The sequence below is a fragment of the Anser cygnoides genome, chromosome 1 (genome assembly GCF_040182565.1).
Source record: "Anser cygnoides isolate HZ-2024a breed goose chromosome 1, Taihu_goose_T2T_genome, whole genome shotgun sequence".
Lineage (NCBI taxonomy): Eukaryota > Metazoa > Chordata > Aves > Anseriformes > Anatidae > Anser > Anser cygnoides.
Genome location: NC_089873.1, coordinates 63,267,845 through 63,282,141, shown reverse-complemented (window position 1 = coordinate 63,282,141; position 14,297 = coordinate 63,267,845). Strand labels below are relative to the sequence as shown.

The window sequence follows — 14,297 nt, the reverse complement described above, 5'->3', positions numbered from 1 at the left end:
ACCTTGTTGCTCCAGCCAATGTTCAGCCTAAGAGTAGAAATAGTGAATATTTAAGTAACTGATAATTCAAAGTTTGAGAAAAAGGGAAGGGGTAAAAAACAGTAAGTGTTGTGATTTGTTTATGATTTTGAAGCAGATTTCTTCAGTTAAAAACCAACATTAAGTTCCTGCCAAGGCTAAGGAATCAACTCATTGTAACTTGCAAGTAGGCAGTTTCCCATGGCAACTGCAACAATTTTGTGCAGGATGCAAGTTTTCATTAACATGTTCATATTTTCAGAAATTACCTGTTTTCAGTCCACTAAATAAATTCATGTAATCCTGTCTCATTCAGCCTGCAGCAGGAAGACTTCTGCTTCTGCTCAGTGGTTAAGCAAATGCTGACCATTCCAGTAGTTTTCCAGTTGTGGTCGGAGTGGTCCACACACAACAGTGGTCAGAACAGAAGCAAGTGACCTAGATTTATTGTGTGGGATACTGGCTTCTACTCAGAGAATTTAAGAAGATCTAGAAGCTTGTTGTTGTTTTGCTTAAAGACTGGAAGCAGCTGCATTAGCTAAGCCTTTCTACTGGTAATCTTTGTGTTCATGATAGGAGATATTTAAAAATGCCTTTTTGCTACTGCTGTATTGTTCATTTCTCTGCCTCAAAATGTCATCACCTGGAACAAGAAGTAATTTTCTCCCAGCTGCCCTTTTTCTTCCCTGTTCACTTTGGGGAATATCTAGGACAAACTGTCTTTACCTCTATCTTTCGCATCTTACCAACATAAACAGCAAAAGCATCTCCATGAAAACCCGTAGAAAATTATCAAAAAGCAAAATTCAGTTAATAGGTATTCAGAAGCAGACTTTTTAAATACAGAAAGTTAAATCTGTGGAAGAAGCTGCAGACATCAGTAGCAAGTGAAGTTTTCATTGCTGCTCTGGATCCAACCCAGTCTTTTCCTATTAGTTTTCCTTACAACATTCATCTGTGCTTCAGTATTTAACAAGCTGAAAAACGCAACTCAAAGAATTTCAGCATAACATTCCCTCTAAAAGTCACTGGTTTATCAAGAGAGGTAGCTGCTCTCCTGTAGACATTTTGCAGCAAGTGCTATGACCAGAGCAGACAGATGTAGATGTCCAAGTGTTTAGAACAGGTATCTACTTTATCACTGACGTATGCAGTTCTGATTTAATAGATGCCTCAACTGCTGATGACACCACCAATACTTGGTCCACACAAGTTAAGAAAATAAATTCTGAACATGATGCTGGATTTGGCCTATCTTTATATGGTATTTAAAATACTCTGAAAAGCTTTTATAAGCACCCTTCCACTTATTTTTGATTAAGACAACACAAAGGTGCTTAACTAATCTACTTTTCAGGTTTTGTTAGTGGTAAACAAGTACCTAGCTTATCCACTTTAGTCAAATGCAATCTGAAGTTCTTTCTCTCAGTCAAAATAAAGAATCCAGAAACAAACTGCACTACTGAGCCATCTGTATTTATTGCTTTACCAGCATTTTTAAAGACAAACCTTATGAAAGAGTTGTTCTGTAAAACAAAAATGAACCTACTGTTTTCTAGTAAGAGCTTCTAGAAATGTGCTATAATCCCAGCCTTGTAGATGTATCAGCTATTTGCATTGTTGAAAGTAGTTGCTCTCCCCTCAATCCTTAACTGTTTAGGACTTGAGTTAAAAGCAGTAGAAACTACACAATATTTGCATTAGTAACTGAGATGAAACAAGAATACAAGGGAAAGTTTTGCACCCTCCCTTAGCTTTTACGAATTCCTATTAAAACATTTTGTTCAAAAGTACTTGCCTTTTAGTTATGTAACAGCTCCGGGTAATGGCAGCAACTAATTCTGACAGAACAAGCTGCTGCAGACAGAGGTATTATTGCTCCTAACAAAAGATCTGGTGCAAAAGTCTACAGGATGCCAACCACAGAAAAGAACAATGAACGAGTAAGTTTTTTTCTTTGCCTAGAAAAGTTGTTAGAATTCGGAATTAAAGCTAAAGCAATTTAGTTACAGAACCAGGGCTTCTCTATCAGACCTGATTTGGAATACAGGGAACACAACTCAAAATAGAAACATTTAACAATTTTTAAGGTATTACAACCAAAACTTATCACCATATGCCTTAACTTGGCATAGAACTAGGTGTCTGCTCTGAAAAGATGTGTTAAGTATGCATCCATTGAATACAGTGCAGTGTCCATTTTCACAGGCAATGCTGAGCTGGCCTTAAATTTTTTTTTCCCCCTCCAGAAGTGATTGGCCAGAGTTCACATTTGAACACTACTGCACTTTGATCTGATTTGGAAGATTTACCACTTCAATGGTGTATCAAGCAGCAAAGTATTCCAGCTCACATGGGTGCCAGGGTGTTTGCTAAACAGCAGACAGGAACCACACTTGAACCAGAAAGCAGGTAATTCATTACTATGCTATCAGCAGATTGACAAAGGATGACATTATCAAATCAGAACAATCTCCTACAAAATACCCATTTATGCAATTTCACATGACTTTAACTCAATACATCAGATCATCTAGTCATGGTATTCTGAAAGCAAGCTTGGACAGATAAAAATACAGCGTAACATGCTTCACCTCCTTTCCTAGTACCACAAAGTTAAAATATAAAACCGTTTAGAGGTTCCATAAGAGAATTCAGGAAGTTTCCATCATTAGACCATTGCTCCAGAAGTTAACCAGGTCAGGAAAGTCTAAAAGCAATTATTATCCAATTTCCACTTAGTTTCTACCTCTGAATGAAAGCATTTTCAGCTGTTGTATGATCACTAACATCAGCATCTGTATTTGAATTTTTGATGATGTCCAAAGATTGCAAAGGAAATGAGTGTTTTCCTTCTAGGAGAACAGTAGGGGCAGCCCGCTACTGAGTTTCAGGTTCCATTGATGCCAGCTTGGTATTTTGACTTCTGTGTGATCTAAAATCTACTATCAATAATTTAAGAAAAAAAAGAACACAACAGTCATGAGTTCTCAAAGTTAAGGTCATACTCCACCATGAAGATATGACAGGCTAAGTGGGAAAACAAGTGCATCTTCCAAAATTTATTACTGTAGTTTAAAAGGTACTGAATTTAAGTTTTATAACTGTGGCTAGACATCAAAAGCATGACTTCCTTCTCCAGAATATAAACAAAGGATATATCCAAGGCAAGATCAAATGTTCTGTCAAAACCAAAGCAACAAAGTTTAGCTTAGCTTATTTACAAGTATTCATATCACATTAGCAGGCATTATTTTTCTCTACGTGTTGAGTTTACATTGCCTTCATACAGAAATGTATAAAAATACATAAAATATAAAAAGCAGTGTTAATAATAGAGTTCCAAAAGCTCTGACACTTAACACTGATTTTTGGTTAAATAATTCATGAAATGAAATCATGAAAAAACACAATGTGATGGAAGTAAAAAACTTGATCAGAAAAGCTATTTTAAGTGCATGAACTAAATGCTGAACCATAAATCCATGCTATGCAGCATATACTTAGAGAACATATATAACATTCACAGAATGGCTTTGTAAACCACTTATACTTGGGGTATTCAACTTTATGGTAATGTTTTTATTAAAATATTGCAATAGAGATTTTACACTAACTTAAAAAATTAGCTTACCTTTTGTAGATGGCTTATTTAAGTCTCATCTATTAATGAAAATGATTTAGCAACCATAGGGTCTACTAGCTTGTCACAAGAACTGTACCAAAGACTTTAATTTTATTCTTGTTAAAGAAACATTCGATCTTTTTCATGAATTAGGTCTCTTAAAATAAAAACCTTGAATTTAAGTTTATATACTGTTTGTTGAGCTACTATGTCCAAGGTAAATTTAGCTAACATAAATAATGCTTTATTACAGGTCAAATCTAAATTTTGTTTGTTTGTTTTTTTAAGCCATGATAACAACTCTTCCTTAGCTAAAGAGATAGATAATATTATTGAAGGTATTGAGAAGTTAGGTATCCAATGAAGTGATAATCCCAAGCCTTACTTGAATACAAAGGATCCTGCAAAATTCTTTATACAGGGCGTGCTCCAACAAATGCAGATCTCACTTCACAGGAAGGAACTCTCCTGGCCCACGCCCCCTCCCCTTCCTTTTTTTTTTTTTGGTAAATAGAACTTGAAGCTTCCTCCTCCTAATTACATTACCTGAATCAAGTATTGGAAGTGTTTTTGAACAAATATCTTTTTTAAACACTTGTTGCCTACAGTATTTATAGTCATAGCATCGTTAAGAAGTCCGTTTAGAAGAGAGATGCTGATGATAACTGTTCTATAGACAGCTCTCTCTCTTTTGTCTCAAATAGCCTGCTAGCTCAACTTTCCTCCCTGAAGCTAATCACTAATTTATAGGCCACAAGTGTGTTAAAAAGAATCTTCATAAATTACTGGAGTTTGAGCAAACAAAGTATCAGTCTTTCAACAATAATTATCAAGACTTTATCTCAGTTCATAAGAAACTTTGAGCACACAATTCTGTTTTATAAACTGACTCCATAATTAGATACACATCTGAATATTCTTTGAACTTCGGCTGGAAGTATGACAGGCAAATCTCCAGAAAACCTTTCTACTGATGTTTTGGGCTGTTCAGCTTATTAGCCACTGCGTGCAATTACTCTATTTGATTTTCAAAGTGTAGCTGCAGGCTAAGTAAAATGATTTCACCATTTCCCTTTTGGCCTGTAACCACTAAAAGCGGCAGCAAATGTATATAAGCAAAGACAAAAAGCTAGACTGTACTATAATTCTTGTTGCAGCTACAAAAATACTTTACTCAGAGAAATGCAATGACCCGTGTTGTACTATACATCTGCATTAAACTATAAAATACTAATAAAAGAACACAAAGACCATAAAAGCAGCCAAAGTGTCAAAAAGTACTAAAATCCAAGTCCCCCGAGCTAATTTAAAGTCACATTCAAGTGCATATACGTTATAATAGTGAATTTACAAGATCATGTTTCTCTTTCCCTTCCTGCTCTACCTCATCAGGAGGTCAGCTGCTTTCAGGACAACACCAAGTCATTTTTTTTTTTTAAGGTAAAAAATCCAACAAGAAAACACAAGTACCTTCCAATCAAACCAACAACTGAACAAGAACAGTCCCTTGTTCAATAGTACTCATTAATACTGAGTACTTTCCAAGTCAGCGGGCTACAGACCTTCACTGCATGGAACAGCACCCCAGAATAATCCCATAAACACTGAAAGGAAACCATTGTTTCCCCTCTCCTCTCTGCCATATGATTGCAGAATTTACCATTGGTGGCTGCAATCAACGCAGGCCTTAGCATCAGCTTCAGCCACTACTAGCATCTCAAGCATGCAATAACTGCAAACTCTTCAATACGAGCTGTGCTAATTTGTACCTGCTCATCCTCACAAACTAAGGCAGAAAAAAAAATTAGTTAAAACTGCTGAAACAGCAATTTTAAGAAAAACAATCATATAACTAGCTGATCACTTAGTGGCACTTAATTCCAGTTAACACTTTTGTCTTAGTAAGAGATCTTCATATCCAAACAACTACCTCTTTCCACAGAAAGGAATTGGCAGGTAAAAATAATGTCCCAGATGAAGTTCTTGCTAGGGGAATAAGAAAAGTTAAGCACAACTTAATATAAACCTTCAACGTTGGAAGTGTGCAAATTAGGCAAAAGTAACTTCATTCACACTTTTGTCTGGGAACATATTCAGAGCTGAAACGAGCATAATCTTAAAAAATAAATGTTAAGAACACAGGGACACATACAGAAATAAATGCGACTTAAGCAATATAATTTGATACATCCCCTCACTTTCTTTATCTTTCCTCCACTTTCTCTTCTGACTTTTATATGCATCTTTACAGAGCCTTTTCATCTCATAAAAATTCTTGGACTTGCAAAGCCTATATTTATGAGTCCACTACGTTCTCCTTAAACTTGGGTAGTTTATTTGACCTTCATGTCCCAATTCCTTACTTGCGCTTTTTGACACAAGATCTACTCATTCAGTATTTTTACTCATGAGCCTTGCATGACTCACCAATTCCATAGTATCCAAGTCAACATTCAAGTGCCTAACCTTCACAGCTAACACAACTTTCCACCCATTCTTCCAAATGGAGACATAATACAGACCACTGCAGAACTCTTCTCTTTGGTTTTAAGAAAGCTTAGCTCATCTTCCATATGCCCTCCTGTTGAAATCAACAGCAACTGAATCAGAGTACAAGACCTAGGCTTGAAAAACATGGATTTAAACAACAACAAAAAAAGATACAGGAGGGAAAAATGGGCTTAGAATGAAGAAGGATAAGAAGAAATACAGTGGTACCAGAAGTAAATATTTTCTCCACACCACCGAATTCTCTGATTGTTATTCATAACATATTCCTAATTTATAACATTGTAGTTAGTGATATATGAGCTAAAGACTAGCTCAGACAAAAGAGAATTTATCCACAGCAGAGGCAATTTTCTTTCATTTGTAGTATTGAATATATTAACAAAGTTTTCCAGCAACAAACATTTAAATTCAATGCTTTATTAAAAACTGGTCTTGATCACTTTTTTTTTTTGCGAACAGCAATTAGATACAGGATGATCACATCAACATAATAATAGCCCACACAAACAAATGAGAAAGGCCTTAATTTCTTAATTTGTGCAAGGAAAAAGATTCCTACATAGGTCACATACTTTGGCAATCTCTTAACGTCACCAAGAGCTTCAGGGTGCAGAATCCAACTGATTGAACAGAACGATCACAGGCCCTGACATCAACATCTCAAAGATACCACTAAATCTAGCTGTTCCAGAGATGTGAAGATTCTTAAAACCTCCATTTAAATTTCAGGTGAAAATGGCTTCAAAATCAGTTATACCCGTATCTTCATGAAATGGACAGATCAGAGAATTCTGGGACATCCATCCTGTCAGTGAGTCATACATTCCACTACAATGCCGAGTTTACATTTTAATAGACCCTATTTTCCCCTGGAAAATATTATTCTTGGCTGATTCACTCTATGTTAAGTCAGTATGACTTTCCTGACACTTGTCCTATTTTTCCTTTTAATGTTATCTTAATTGATAAGATTCAGTGGGGACAGCACATTCAACTTCAAAAAAGTCCCTTTTGTTAAGCTTCACATATCCCGGTGCAAGTTCTCCAGAACTGTTTCCTGAAGAGCCGAGCTGTAGCACAAAAGAATTAAGAACTAGACATTCAAAAATTGACCAGTTTCAAAGTCAGTTTGCAACCAAAGGCCACTGCACATGTTCCTAAACAGGCCCTCTTCATACCAGGTGAGTTTGTTACTCCTTGACATTCCTATACAAGTACTTAAAGAACTTATGCATGAACCAATAATACTTGTGACATGTCACATGTCTTAAGACTCTCTTGAATCCCATTGGGGAAGCTAATCAGCCACCCTGAAATGGTGTTTTTGTTGACTTCACACATCTCACTGTACCCACTACCTGAAAGTAGCAGCCATGCTGTGTATTTCAGAAAATTGTTCTAGTCTATTCATGGCAATTTAGTTAAGAACAACTATCATGAATACACAACCTTCTAACAGCCTCTCTTCTATCCCATCATAGGCATTCAGTAGTACACAACTGTCTTGTTTTACAAACGATTTAGATTATCATATTCAAATTGACAAAACAAACTGAACACCAAGTTTCAGTTTTGTTTTACTGCTTAGTTATACTATCTTAAGCGATCACACTCCAGCACACTCAAAAGTAATCATGAGAAAATGAACAGAAGGCCTAGAATACTCCACATAGAGACAAACCCACACAGCGCAAGTATTAGCACAATAGTGGGGAGCTACAACACAGAAGCATCTGAACAACTCTACAGGGGATAACCTCAGACCAGCAGCTTCAGGTCAGCACTAGCCCTGATGTGTTCCTGCACAACTATTGCACAGCATTTACACTTCACTCTAAAACAGCAAGGCTTTCAAGCCAAGGAACTGTTTCCATACTAGATGCAAACTGGGTGTCAATATAGCCATAATAATGAAGAGCACTCTAGCATTCAACATGTTCAGCTAAGGTAGATTTCAGTATATTAACAATAGGGTTAAACAAATTCAAGTAATCCACCCATATGTAATGGTTATTTAAGTGTTTGTTTTCATTTAGTTTGTTCCTGAAGGAGTAGAAATATCAATTGACACTCAAAAGAATAGAAGCTACTCTTCAAAAGTTAAAAAAGCTATTTATTTCTCCTTGCTAATCATTTTTCTCTCAGACATATTTAAGTCTCTTCTCTCACCCCTCCACAACACACACTTCAAATTTACCTGATTGCTGTCCTTTTTACAAAAGAGCATTTCTGATTTCTAAACTATGTTTTTTGCTTTAGTGTCTCCAGTTAATTTTGCAGCAGTCAACTTCTTTTCTCACAGAATATTCATTTAGAATATTAAAAATCATTATATCCCAAAGTGCATGACTTTCTAAAGTATAACAACTTTGTGAAGGATGTATAGGTGGTTGCTGTGTTTTCCAGCCATATGAATTATTGAGGGTCTCCTAGTTTGTTTTTTTTTTCCCCCTTTTCTCTTTTCTTTAAGAAAAGAAAACGAGGACTCCCCACCAGAAATGCCCACTAGGCAAGCATAGCATGGCATGTGTTTTCCAAACACATTCTACTCTCAGCTTACCATCATTTCAACCTCCCTGTCCTCTTAGCAGCAAAAATCTGGTACTTCCAGTCTGGCACTGTCCTATCTTCTTACAGTACTAGGTTAGTTGATTGGTCAATTTCATCTGTAAGCAGTGCTATGTTTAAGAAGCAACAATGTAGGTAGGGGGATTACAGCAGCTCGTGAATTGAGGAATTCTCAGTTAAAGCCATGGAAAGTGAAATTACTCCAGGAAAACAACATTTATTGTAGCCTCTTTCTTAGAAATACAAGTTTATCTTGCAAAAATCTTTGTGCCCAGTGACTGAACATAAATTCTACTTAGTCTGAGAAGTCTTATTGCTAACTGGAAAACTTACAGGTACATGTTAATAGAGGAGTCTTTTTAAGTAATTATATAACTTATTTCATTTTAATGGGTAAGGAGAATAAAGAAAGGGAAAAGCGCAAATACCACTCACGATAAAGAGTTCTGCAGGCTTAATATAGACTGCTCTTCTTCTAACTGGTACTTTTTTACCCTCTGTTCCCTCCCCTGAGGGAATAAAATTTCTAATCTGCGTGGGTCCTCCTCACCCATTTGAGCGCACATTTGATTCATCTGTTCTTATGAAAGTTTCTGCTTTCTTGGGGAATTTTAAAAATTTGAGTGGATGTATGTGGGAAGAGTGCAGAATTCCTTCAATCCTAGCCCTGCAAAGATACCTCTGAAGGCAACATATGCTGGCTATATTCAAAAGACATCAAAGAAAGCAAACAGTAAAAAATACTTTTTAATCTAGTCATCATAAAAATAGATGACACCATACTTAACAGCTAACATAACACACTAACTGCCCTACTTCAGTAGAAATTAACATTTACCATAAAAAGTTAACATGATTACGAGTTTAGAAACGTTGAGACTAATATTTCCTACAGAAAAGAATGAAGTCTCACAGGACTCTTCAAACCATATAAATCATCTTTCATATTTTTATCAAGTAGAAGCCAGCTGTGACTTCTAAACACACAGATAGGAAGCACTAAAAACTTCTTTGCAAAGTAACAAAGAAATATTATGTGCCTGTTTCATTGTCATCCCTTAGAACTACTGTTTCTGAGAACATGTTCTTTCTGAAGAAAGCATCCTTAAGAGAACACAAAATCTCTTCACACTGAAAAAAAAACATAAAATGCAAATGGAGACTCTTCCTTTTGCCTCTGTACCCTCTGCTCGTCTAAGAATCACTGAAGTCGCAGAAACTTTCTCTAAAGAGAACAAACCATGCCACTTGAAAAGAAAGGTTTTCACGTTATACCTTGAGTTTCACTTGATGTTGAATCTGAATGATTACTGTTTTCTCCATACCTACTAATCATACCTGAGGTGAAATAAAAGAAATGCTAATAATTTCAAATACAAAACCTTCGTAGCTCAAAACACACAAATGAAGACGTGAGTGATTATTAAGAGTTCAACTCTCAAAACCTCACTGATAGCATCCATTTATACTATTATTTTGAAATCACGAGTGGTCATCTGGTTAACGTTTCAAGACCTGCCACTCAGATACTAAACAAAATCAAAGGTCAAAAAACTTTATTATGTAAATGACAGCAAAACCACACAATTATAAGCTGTTTTGTGTCCATTCAAGTAATGGGGAAATAACACTAGCATGAGAACTAAAAAAAAAGTTGGAAGGCAAAAGTTCCATGAAAACGGATAGGAAAGTTAGAAATTTAGGAAGATGAAGACTGCAAGATATAAGACTGCCTCCCACACTGCTGGGAGAGGAAATTCTATCACTACAAAGTTTATAATTCTAGCAAAATTCCAAAACATTAAATCATGCTTAAAACAGGAAAGCAGCAGGAAGAAGCTATATAACTGATAAACAAGACAGTCAAAAAGAGAACATACAGAATGAAGAAGATATTTTTCTGAGAACTGTTGCTATCAAAGCATGATTTGACCTCACATAGTTCATTAATTTAGGAACTAAGGTGAAATAACTGAGGCTTTTCCTACAGTCACAAGGCTTATAGAGTTTTCCTGTTCTCCCTTAACGCACGTCTCCTTTTGTCACCCTTGCACTCTTTCCCTCCTTACAGGATCTCCCTTTACTTCATTCAGTTTCATAAATAAACAGTACCTTTGGAAACAACTGCCCTGTAAAACTTATGAAAAATTGACCAAAAAAATTAACAAACCATTAGCAAGGAACATTGTCAGCCAAAATTTGCTCTTTAAGTTTTGTTTCCACAGGAAATCACACTAAAAGTTTACCAGCCCACCATCTATCAGAAAAACATAACGACTGAAAAACAAAATACTATATTTCTTGCTTTACTGGAAAGCAAGATGCTTAAGAGCTAAGAGACTTATTTGCAAGTGAGGGAAAAGAATGAATGAGATTTGACCACAGAGAAATTCCCATGGTTTATTCATCTTCTACGTTAGAAACCATTCCAAAATATAAGGTTCAAGGATTGTAGGCTTTTTTATTGTAATCATCTAACATTAAACAGAATTTCCCTTTTAAAGGTTTCTAACTCATTAGCACAGGTAGAAGATGCTCTTTATCTTCACTACAGGATCCACCAGGCTGGCTCAAACAACTTTCCATATTTGACTTTGTACTGAAGTGGATGAAGAGTGATCACACAAATCCATTTGCTTTATCAGCTGCAGAGCCATTTGGGAAGGGTAACAACGTTAAAAAAAATAGTCTTAACTAGTATTGCAGCAACCTTGTGGATATAAACTGATTCAAGATGACTACTGCCAGACTTTTTGTATGAGCAACAAATACAAAAGAATCCATTACCAACGAGCATGCAGCAATTTCTCTAGGTATACATATATGTAATTCCTGTAAGAGCTGTAATAGGAATCCAATTCTCCTGCTGAAACATTTTGGAGGCCTTCAAAGCTGAGAGGAAATAAGAACACGTCAATGTAGCATTCAACTTTATTACACAGAAAGAGCTATGTGATCATTAACAAGTGGCTGAAGTAGGAAAATAATATTACTCCTCATTATTACCTCTAGCGCTTTGCAGATAGAGCAGAGCATGTAAGCACATAGCCACTTTGATGCAAAGTCCAGGAGCTTAGCTGAAATTGTCAGAAAAGACTATTCAAGCTAAGCTGGTGGACTTTGCACTAAAGCAGCTGAGAGTACTTGCACATGTTTCTTTCTGCCAAGAGTGCTACAAGTTCGGGTAACTTTCAACCAAAGCTGACAAGTGGAGTAGGAAGAACTTAAGTCATCAGAAGGTATGTCAGCATGCGTCAAATTCCCAAAGACAACCATTTGTGTGTTCAGAGATCTAAATAATTATAGCTAAATTATATGTAAACCAAAGAGCCTGTGAACATCTACTCTGATGTAAGTTTGTAGACAAAATATTCCTGAACACTAAGGACTGACTGAAGCAGAATTTCATCTTTATATACAAGCTCTTTTCCCCCAGAACTCACTGACAACTACAAGCAAACGAGTATGGAATCCAGTCTCCAAGTATGAGGATGTGTGTGAAGATTATTTCAGCCATTACACAGGTGTCTGCTGTTCCTGTAGCACTTGCCCTAGCTAGATATCAAAATACTTGACAGAAGGTTAATGAATTAAGCCCCAACACACCTGGAAGCTTAGCATCACCCTATTAAGAACGAGCCCTGAGGCACACAGAGATGATAACCAAACCGAGGCCACACATATGCATAGCCACATGAGCTCAGCAAGGCAGGACCGGGGCACTGCCTGTCAAGTCACGACGCTGCCCATACTCGCAGCAAGCCCCCTGGGAGCAGTCCCGGGGGTCGGCGGGGGGCGCAGGGCTGCGGGTGCGGAAAGGAGGAAGCAGAGACTCGGAGCGGGCCGCCGGCAGGGGGAGGGGAAGCCCGGCCTGGATGCCCGGCCCCGCAGGAAATCCGCGCAGAGACCGGGCTCCGCACGGGCTGCGGCCGCCGCCCGCCCCAGCGAGACCCCCAGCAGCGGCGGGGAGGCCCTGAAGGCTGCCAGCACACCCCTTCCTCCTCCGTCCCTCAGCAGCCCGCCGCCGGCCCGGGCCTCCCTACCTTGGCCACGTAGTCCTTCACCTCATCCAGGTCCCCGTTTTTGAGGGCCCACATGAACTCTTTGTCGGACATCGCGGCCGCCGGGCAGGGAAGACGCGGGCGAGGCGGCGATGGGCCGGCAGCACCTCCAGGCAGCAACGAGGGCGGCGGCGAGCGGGAGCCCCTCCCCCGGGCGGGCGGGGCGGGGCAGGGCCGGGGCCCGGTGGCAGTTGGGGCCGTTGGCGGTTGGGGCCCGGTGGCGGTTGGGTCAGCAGCAGCCGCCCGGCCAGAGGGAGGGAGAGAGGGAGCGAGCAGCGGTTTACTGGCGCGTGGCGCTTCCGCTTCCGGTTTGTATCCGAGCCCCCCGTCCCCTGCCCACCCCGCCGCGACACCCACGCGGGAGCAGGGGGGGCGTGGAGCGCATGCGCCGCACGCCGCCTCCGTCGTAGCCCGTTCTGCGCAAGTGTCTAAATTTAGCACCCCGCCCCCTCCTTGGGCCCGGAGATACCGGGCAGGAGGACGGGATGAGGGCGGAAGCGGCATCGCGCATGCGCACTACATCTCCGAAGCCTCGCCCCGCCCTCGGCGGCCCGGTGGTTGCCATGGTGACGGGGCCTGCGCCGCGCCCCAGCAGCCGTCCGCCCTCGCGGGCCTTGGGGTGAGAAATGGAGGCGCGGGCAACGCTACGCTTACCTCACCCAACGCCCGCGGCCCTGCTGAGGCCTGGGGCTTGTGTCCTGGGCTCCTCCATCCCTGCTGCCCGAGGAGCAGCGTGTCTGAGTGTCTGTGCTTACTGAGGAACCCAGTGTCTAAATATCTGTTCTGCAACACCCCGGGCACTGAAACATGCTGTGAATAATTACCATAATACTTCCAAAACATGAGCGGCGAGACATAAAAGGAAGTGTGTGATAATTAATTAATAGGCTGGCACTCGGTGGTTGCATCTGTTTTTTTTTGAAACCACATGTTTTGCGTATGGAGCATGCGGCCTGTTATGTGAGTCATGCTTGACTGTTAACAGGCAGCCGCTCTTTCTAACACCCGCTGGCAAGCATCAGCCCAAACACCCTTGCAGCTAGAGCTGGTATGAGTGTACCCAGTCTGGCAACAGTATGCAAAAGCACAACAGTGTTTGAAGGTAGTAATGGTGTCATTAATGGCAAAGAGGAGGCACTCCATGGCCAAAGAAAATTTGTGTTTGTGAGCTCACTATAAAGCTCATGATGTTTCTGTGTTTTCTTTATATTTCTGAACACTGACATGTTAAATATGTGGGGATCTGCCAGAGGGTAGGAAGACCCTGCAGAGGGATTGATGGGCAAAGGCCAATGGGATGAGATTCAACATGGCTAAGCGCTGGGTCCTGCACTTTGGCCACAGCAACCCATGCAGCGCTACAGGCTTGGGGCAGAGTGGCTGGAAAGCTGTGCAGAGGAACAGGATCTGGGGGTAGGTGATCCTCCCTCACTGCTCAGCCCTGGTGAGGCCACACCTGGAGTACTGTGTCCAGTTCTGGGCTCCCCAGTACAAGAGGGACATAGAGCTACTGG

The 14,297-nt window shown here is 39.8% G+C and overlaps 1 protein-coding gene across 2 annotated transcripts in view; it reads right to left on the bottom strand.

Annotated features, from left to right (window-relative positions):
* MTPN (myotrophin) overlaps positions 1 to 13,302 on the bottom strand; it is a 42,035-nt gene extending 28,733 nt beyond the window's left edge. The window contains exons 1-2 of one of the 2 annotated variants that reach the window (XR_007159225.2): positions 12,766 to 13,302; positions 11,510 to 11,614 (exon numbers count right to left, since the gene is read on the bottom strand). Coding sequence is in view for 1 of the 2 variants with exons in the window: in XM_048051373.2 (XP_047907330.1) it covers positions 12,766 to 12,837 (72 nt within the window). In the remaining variant the exon portion in view is untranslated. The remainder of the gene's footprint in view (positions 1 to 11,509; positions 11,615 to 12,765) is intronic. The other variant, XM_048051373.2, reaches the window with a different exon arrangement.
* Between the last annotated feature and the right edge of the window lie 995 nt (positions 13,303 to 14,297).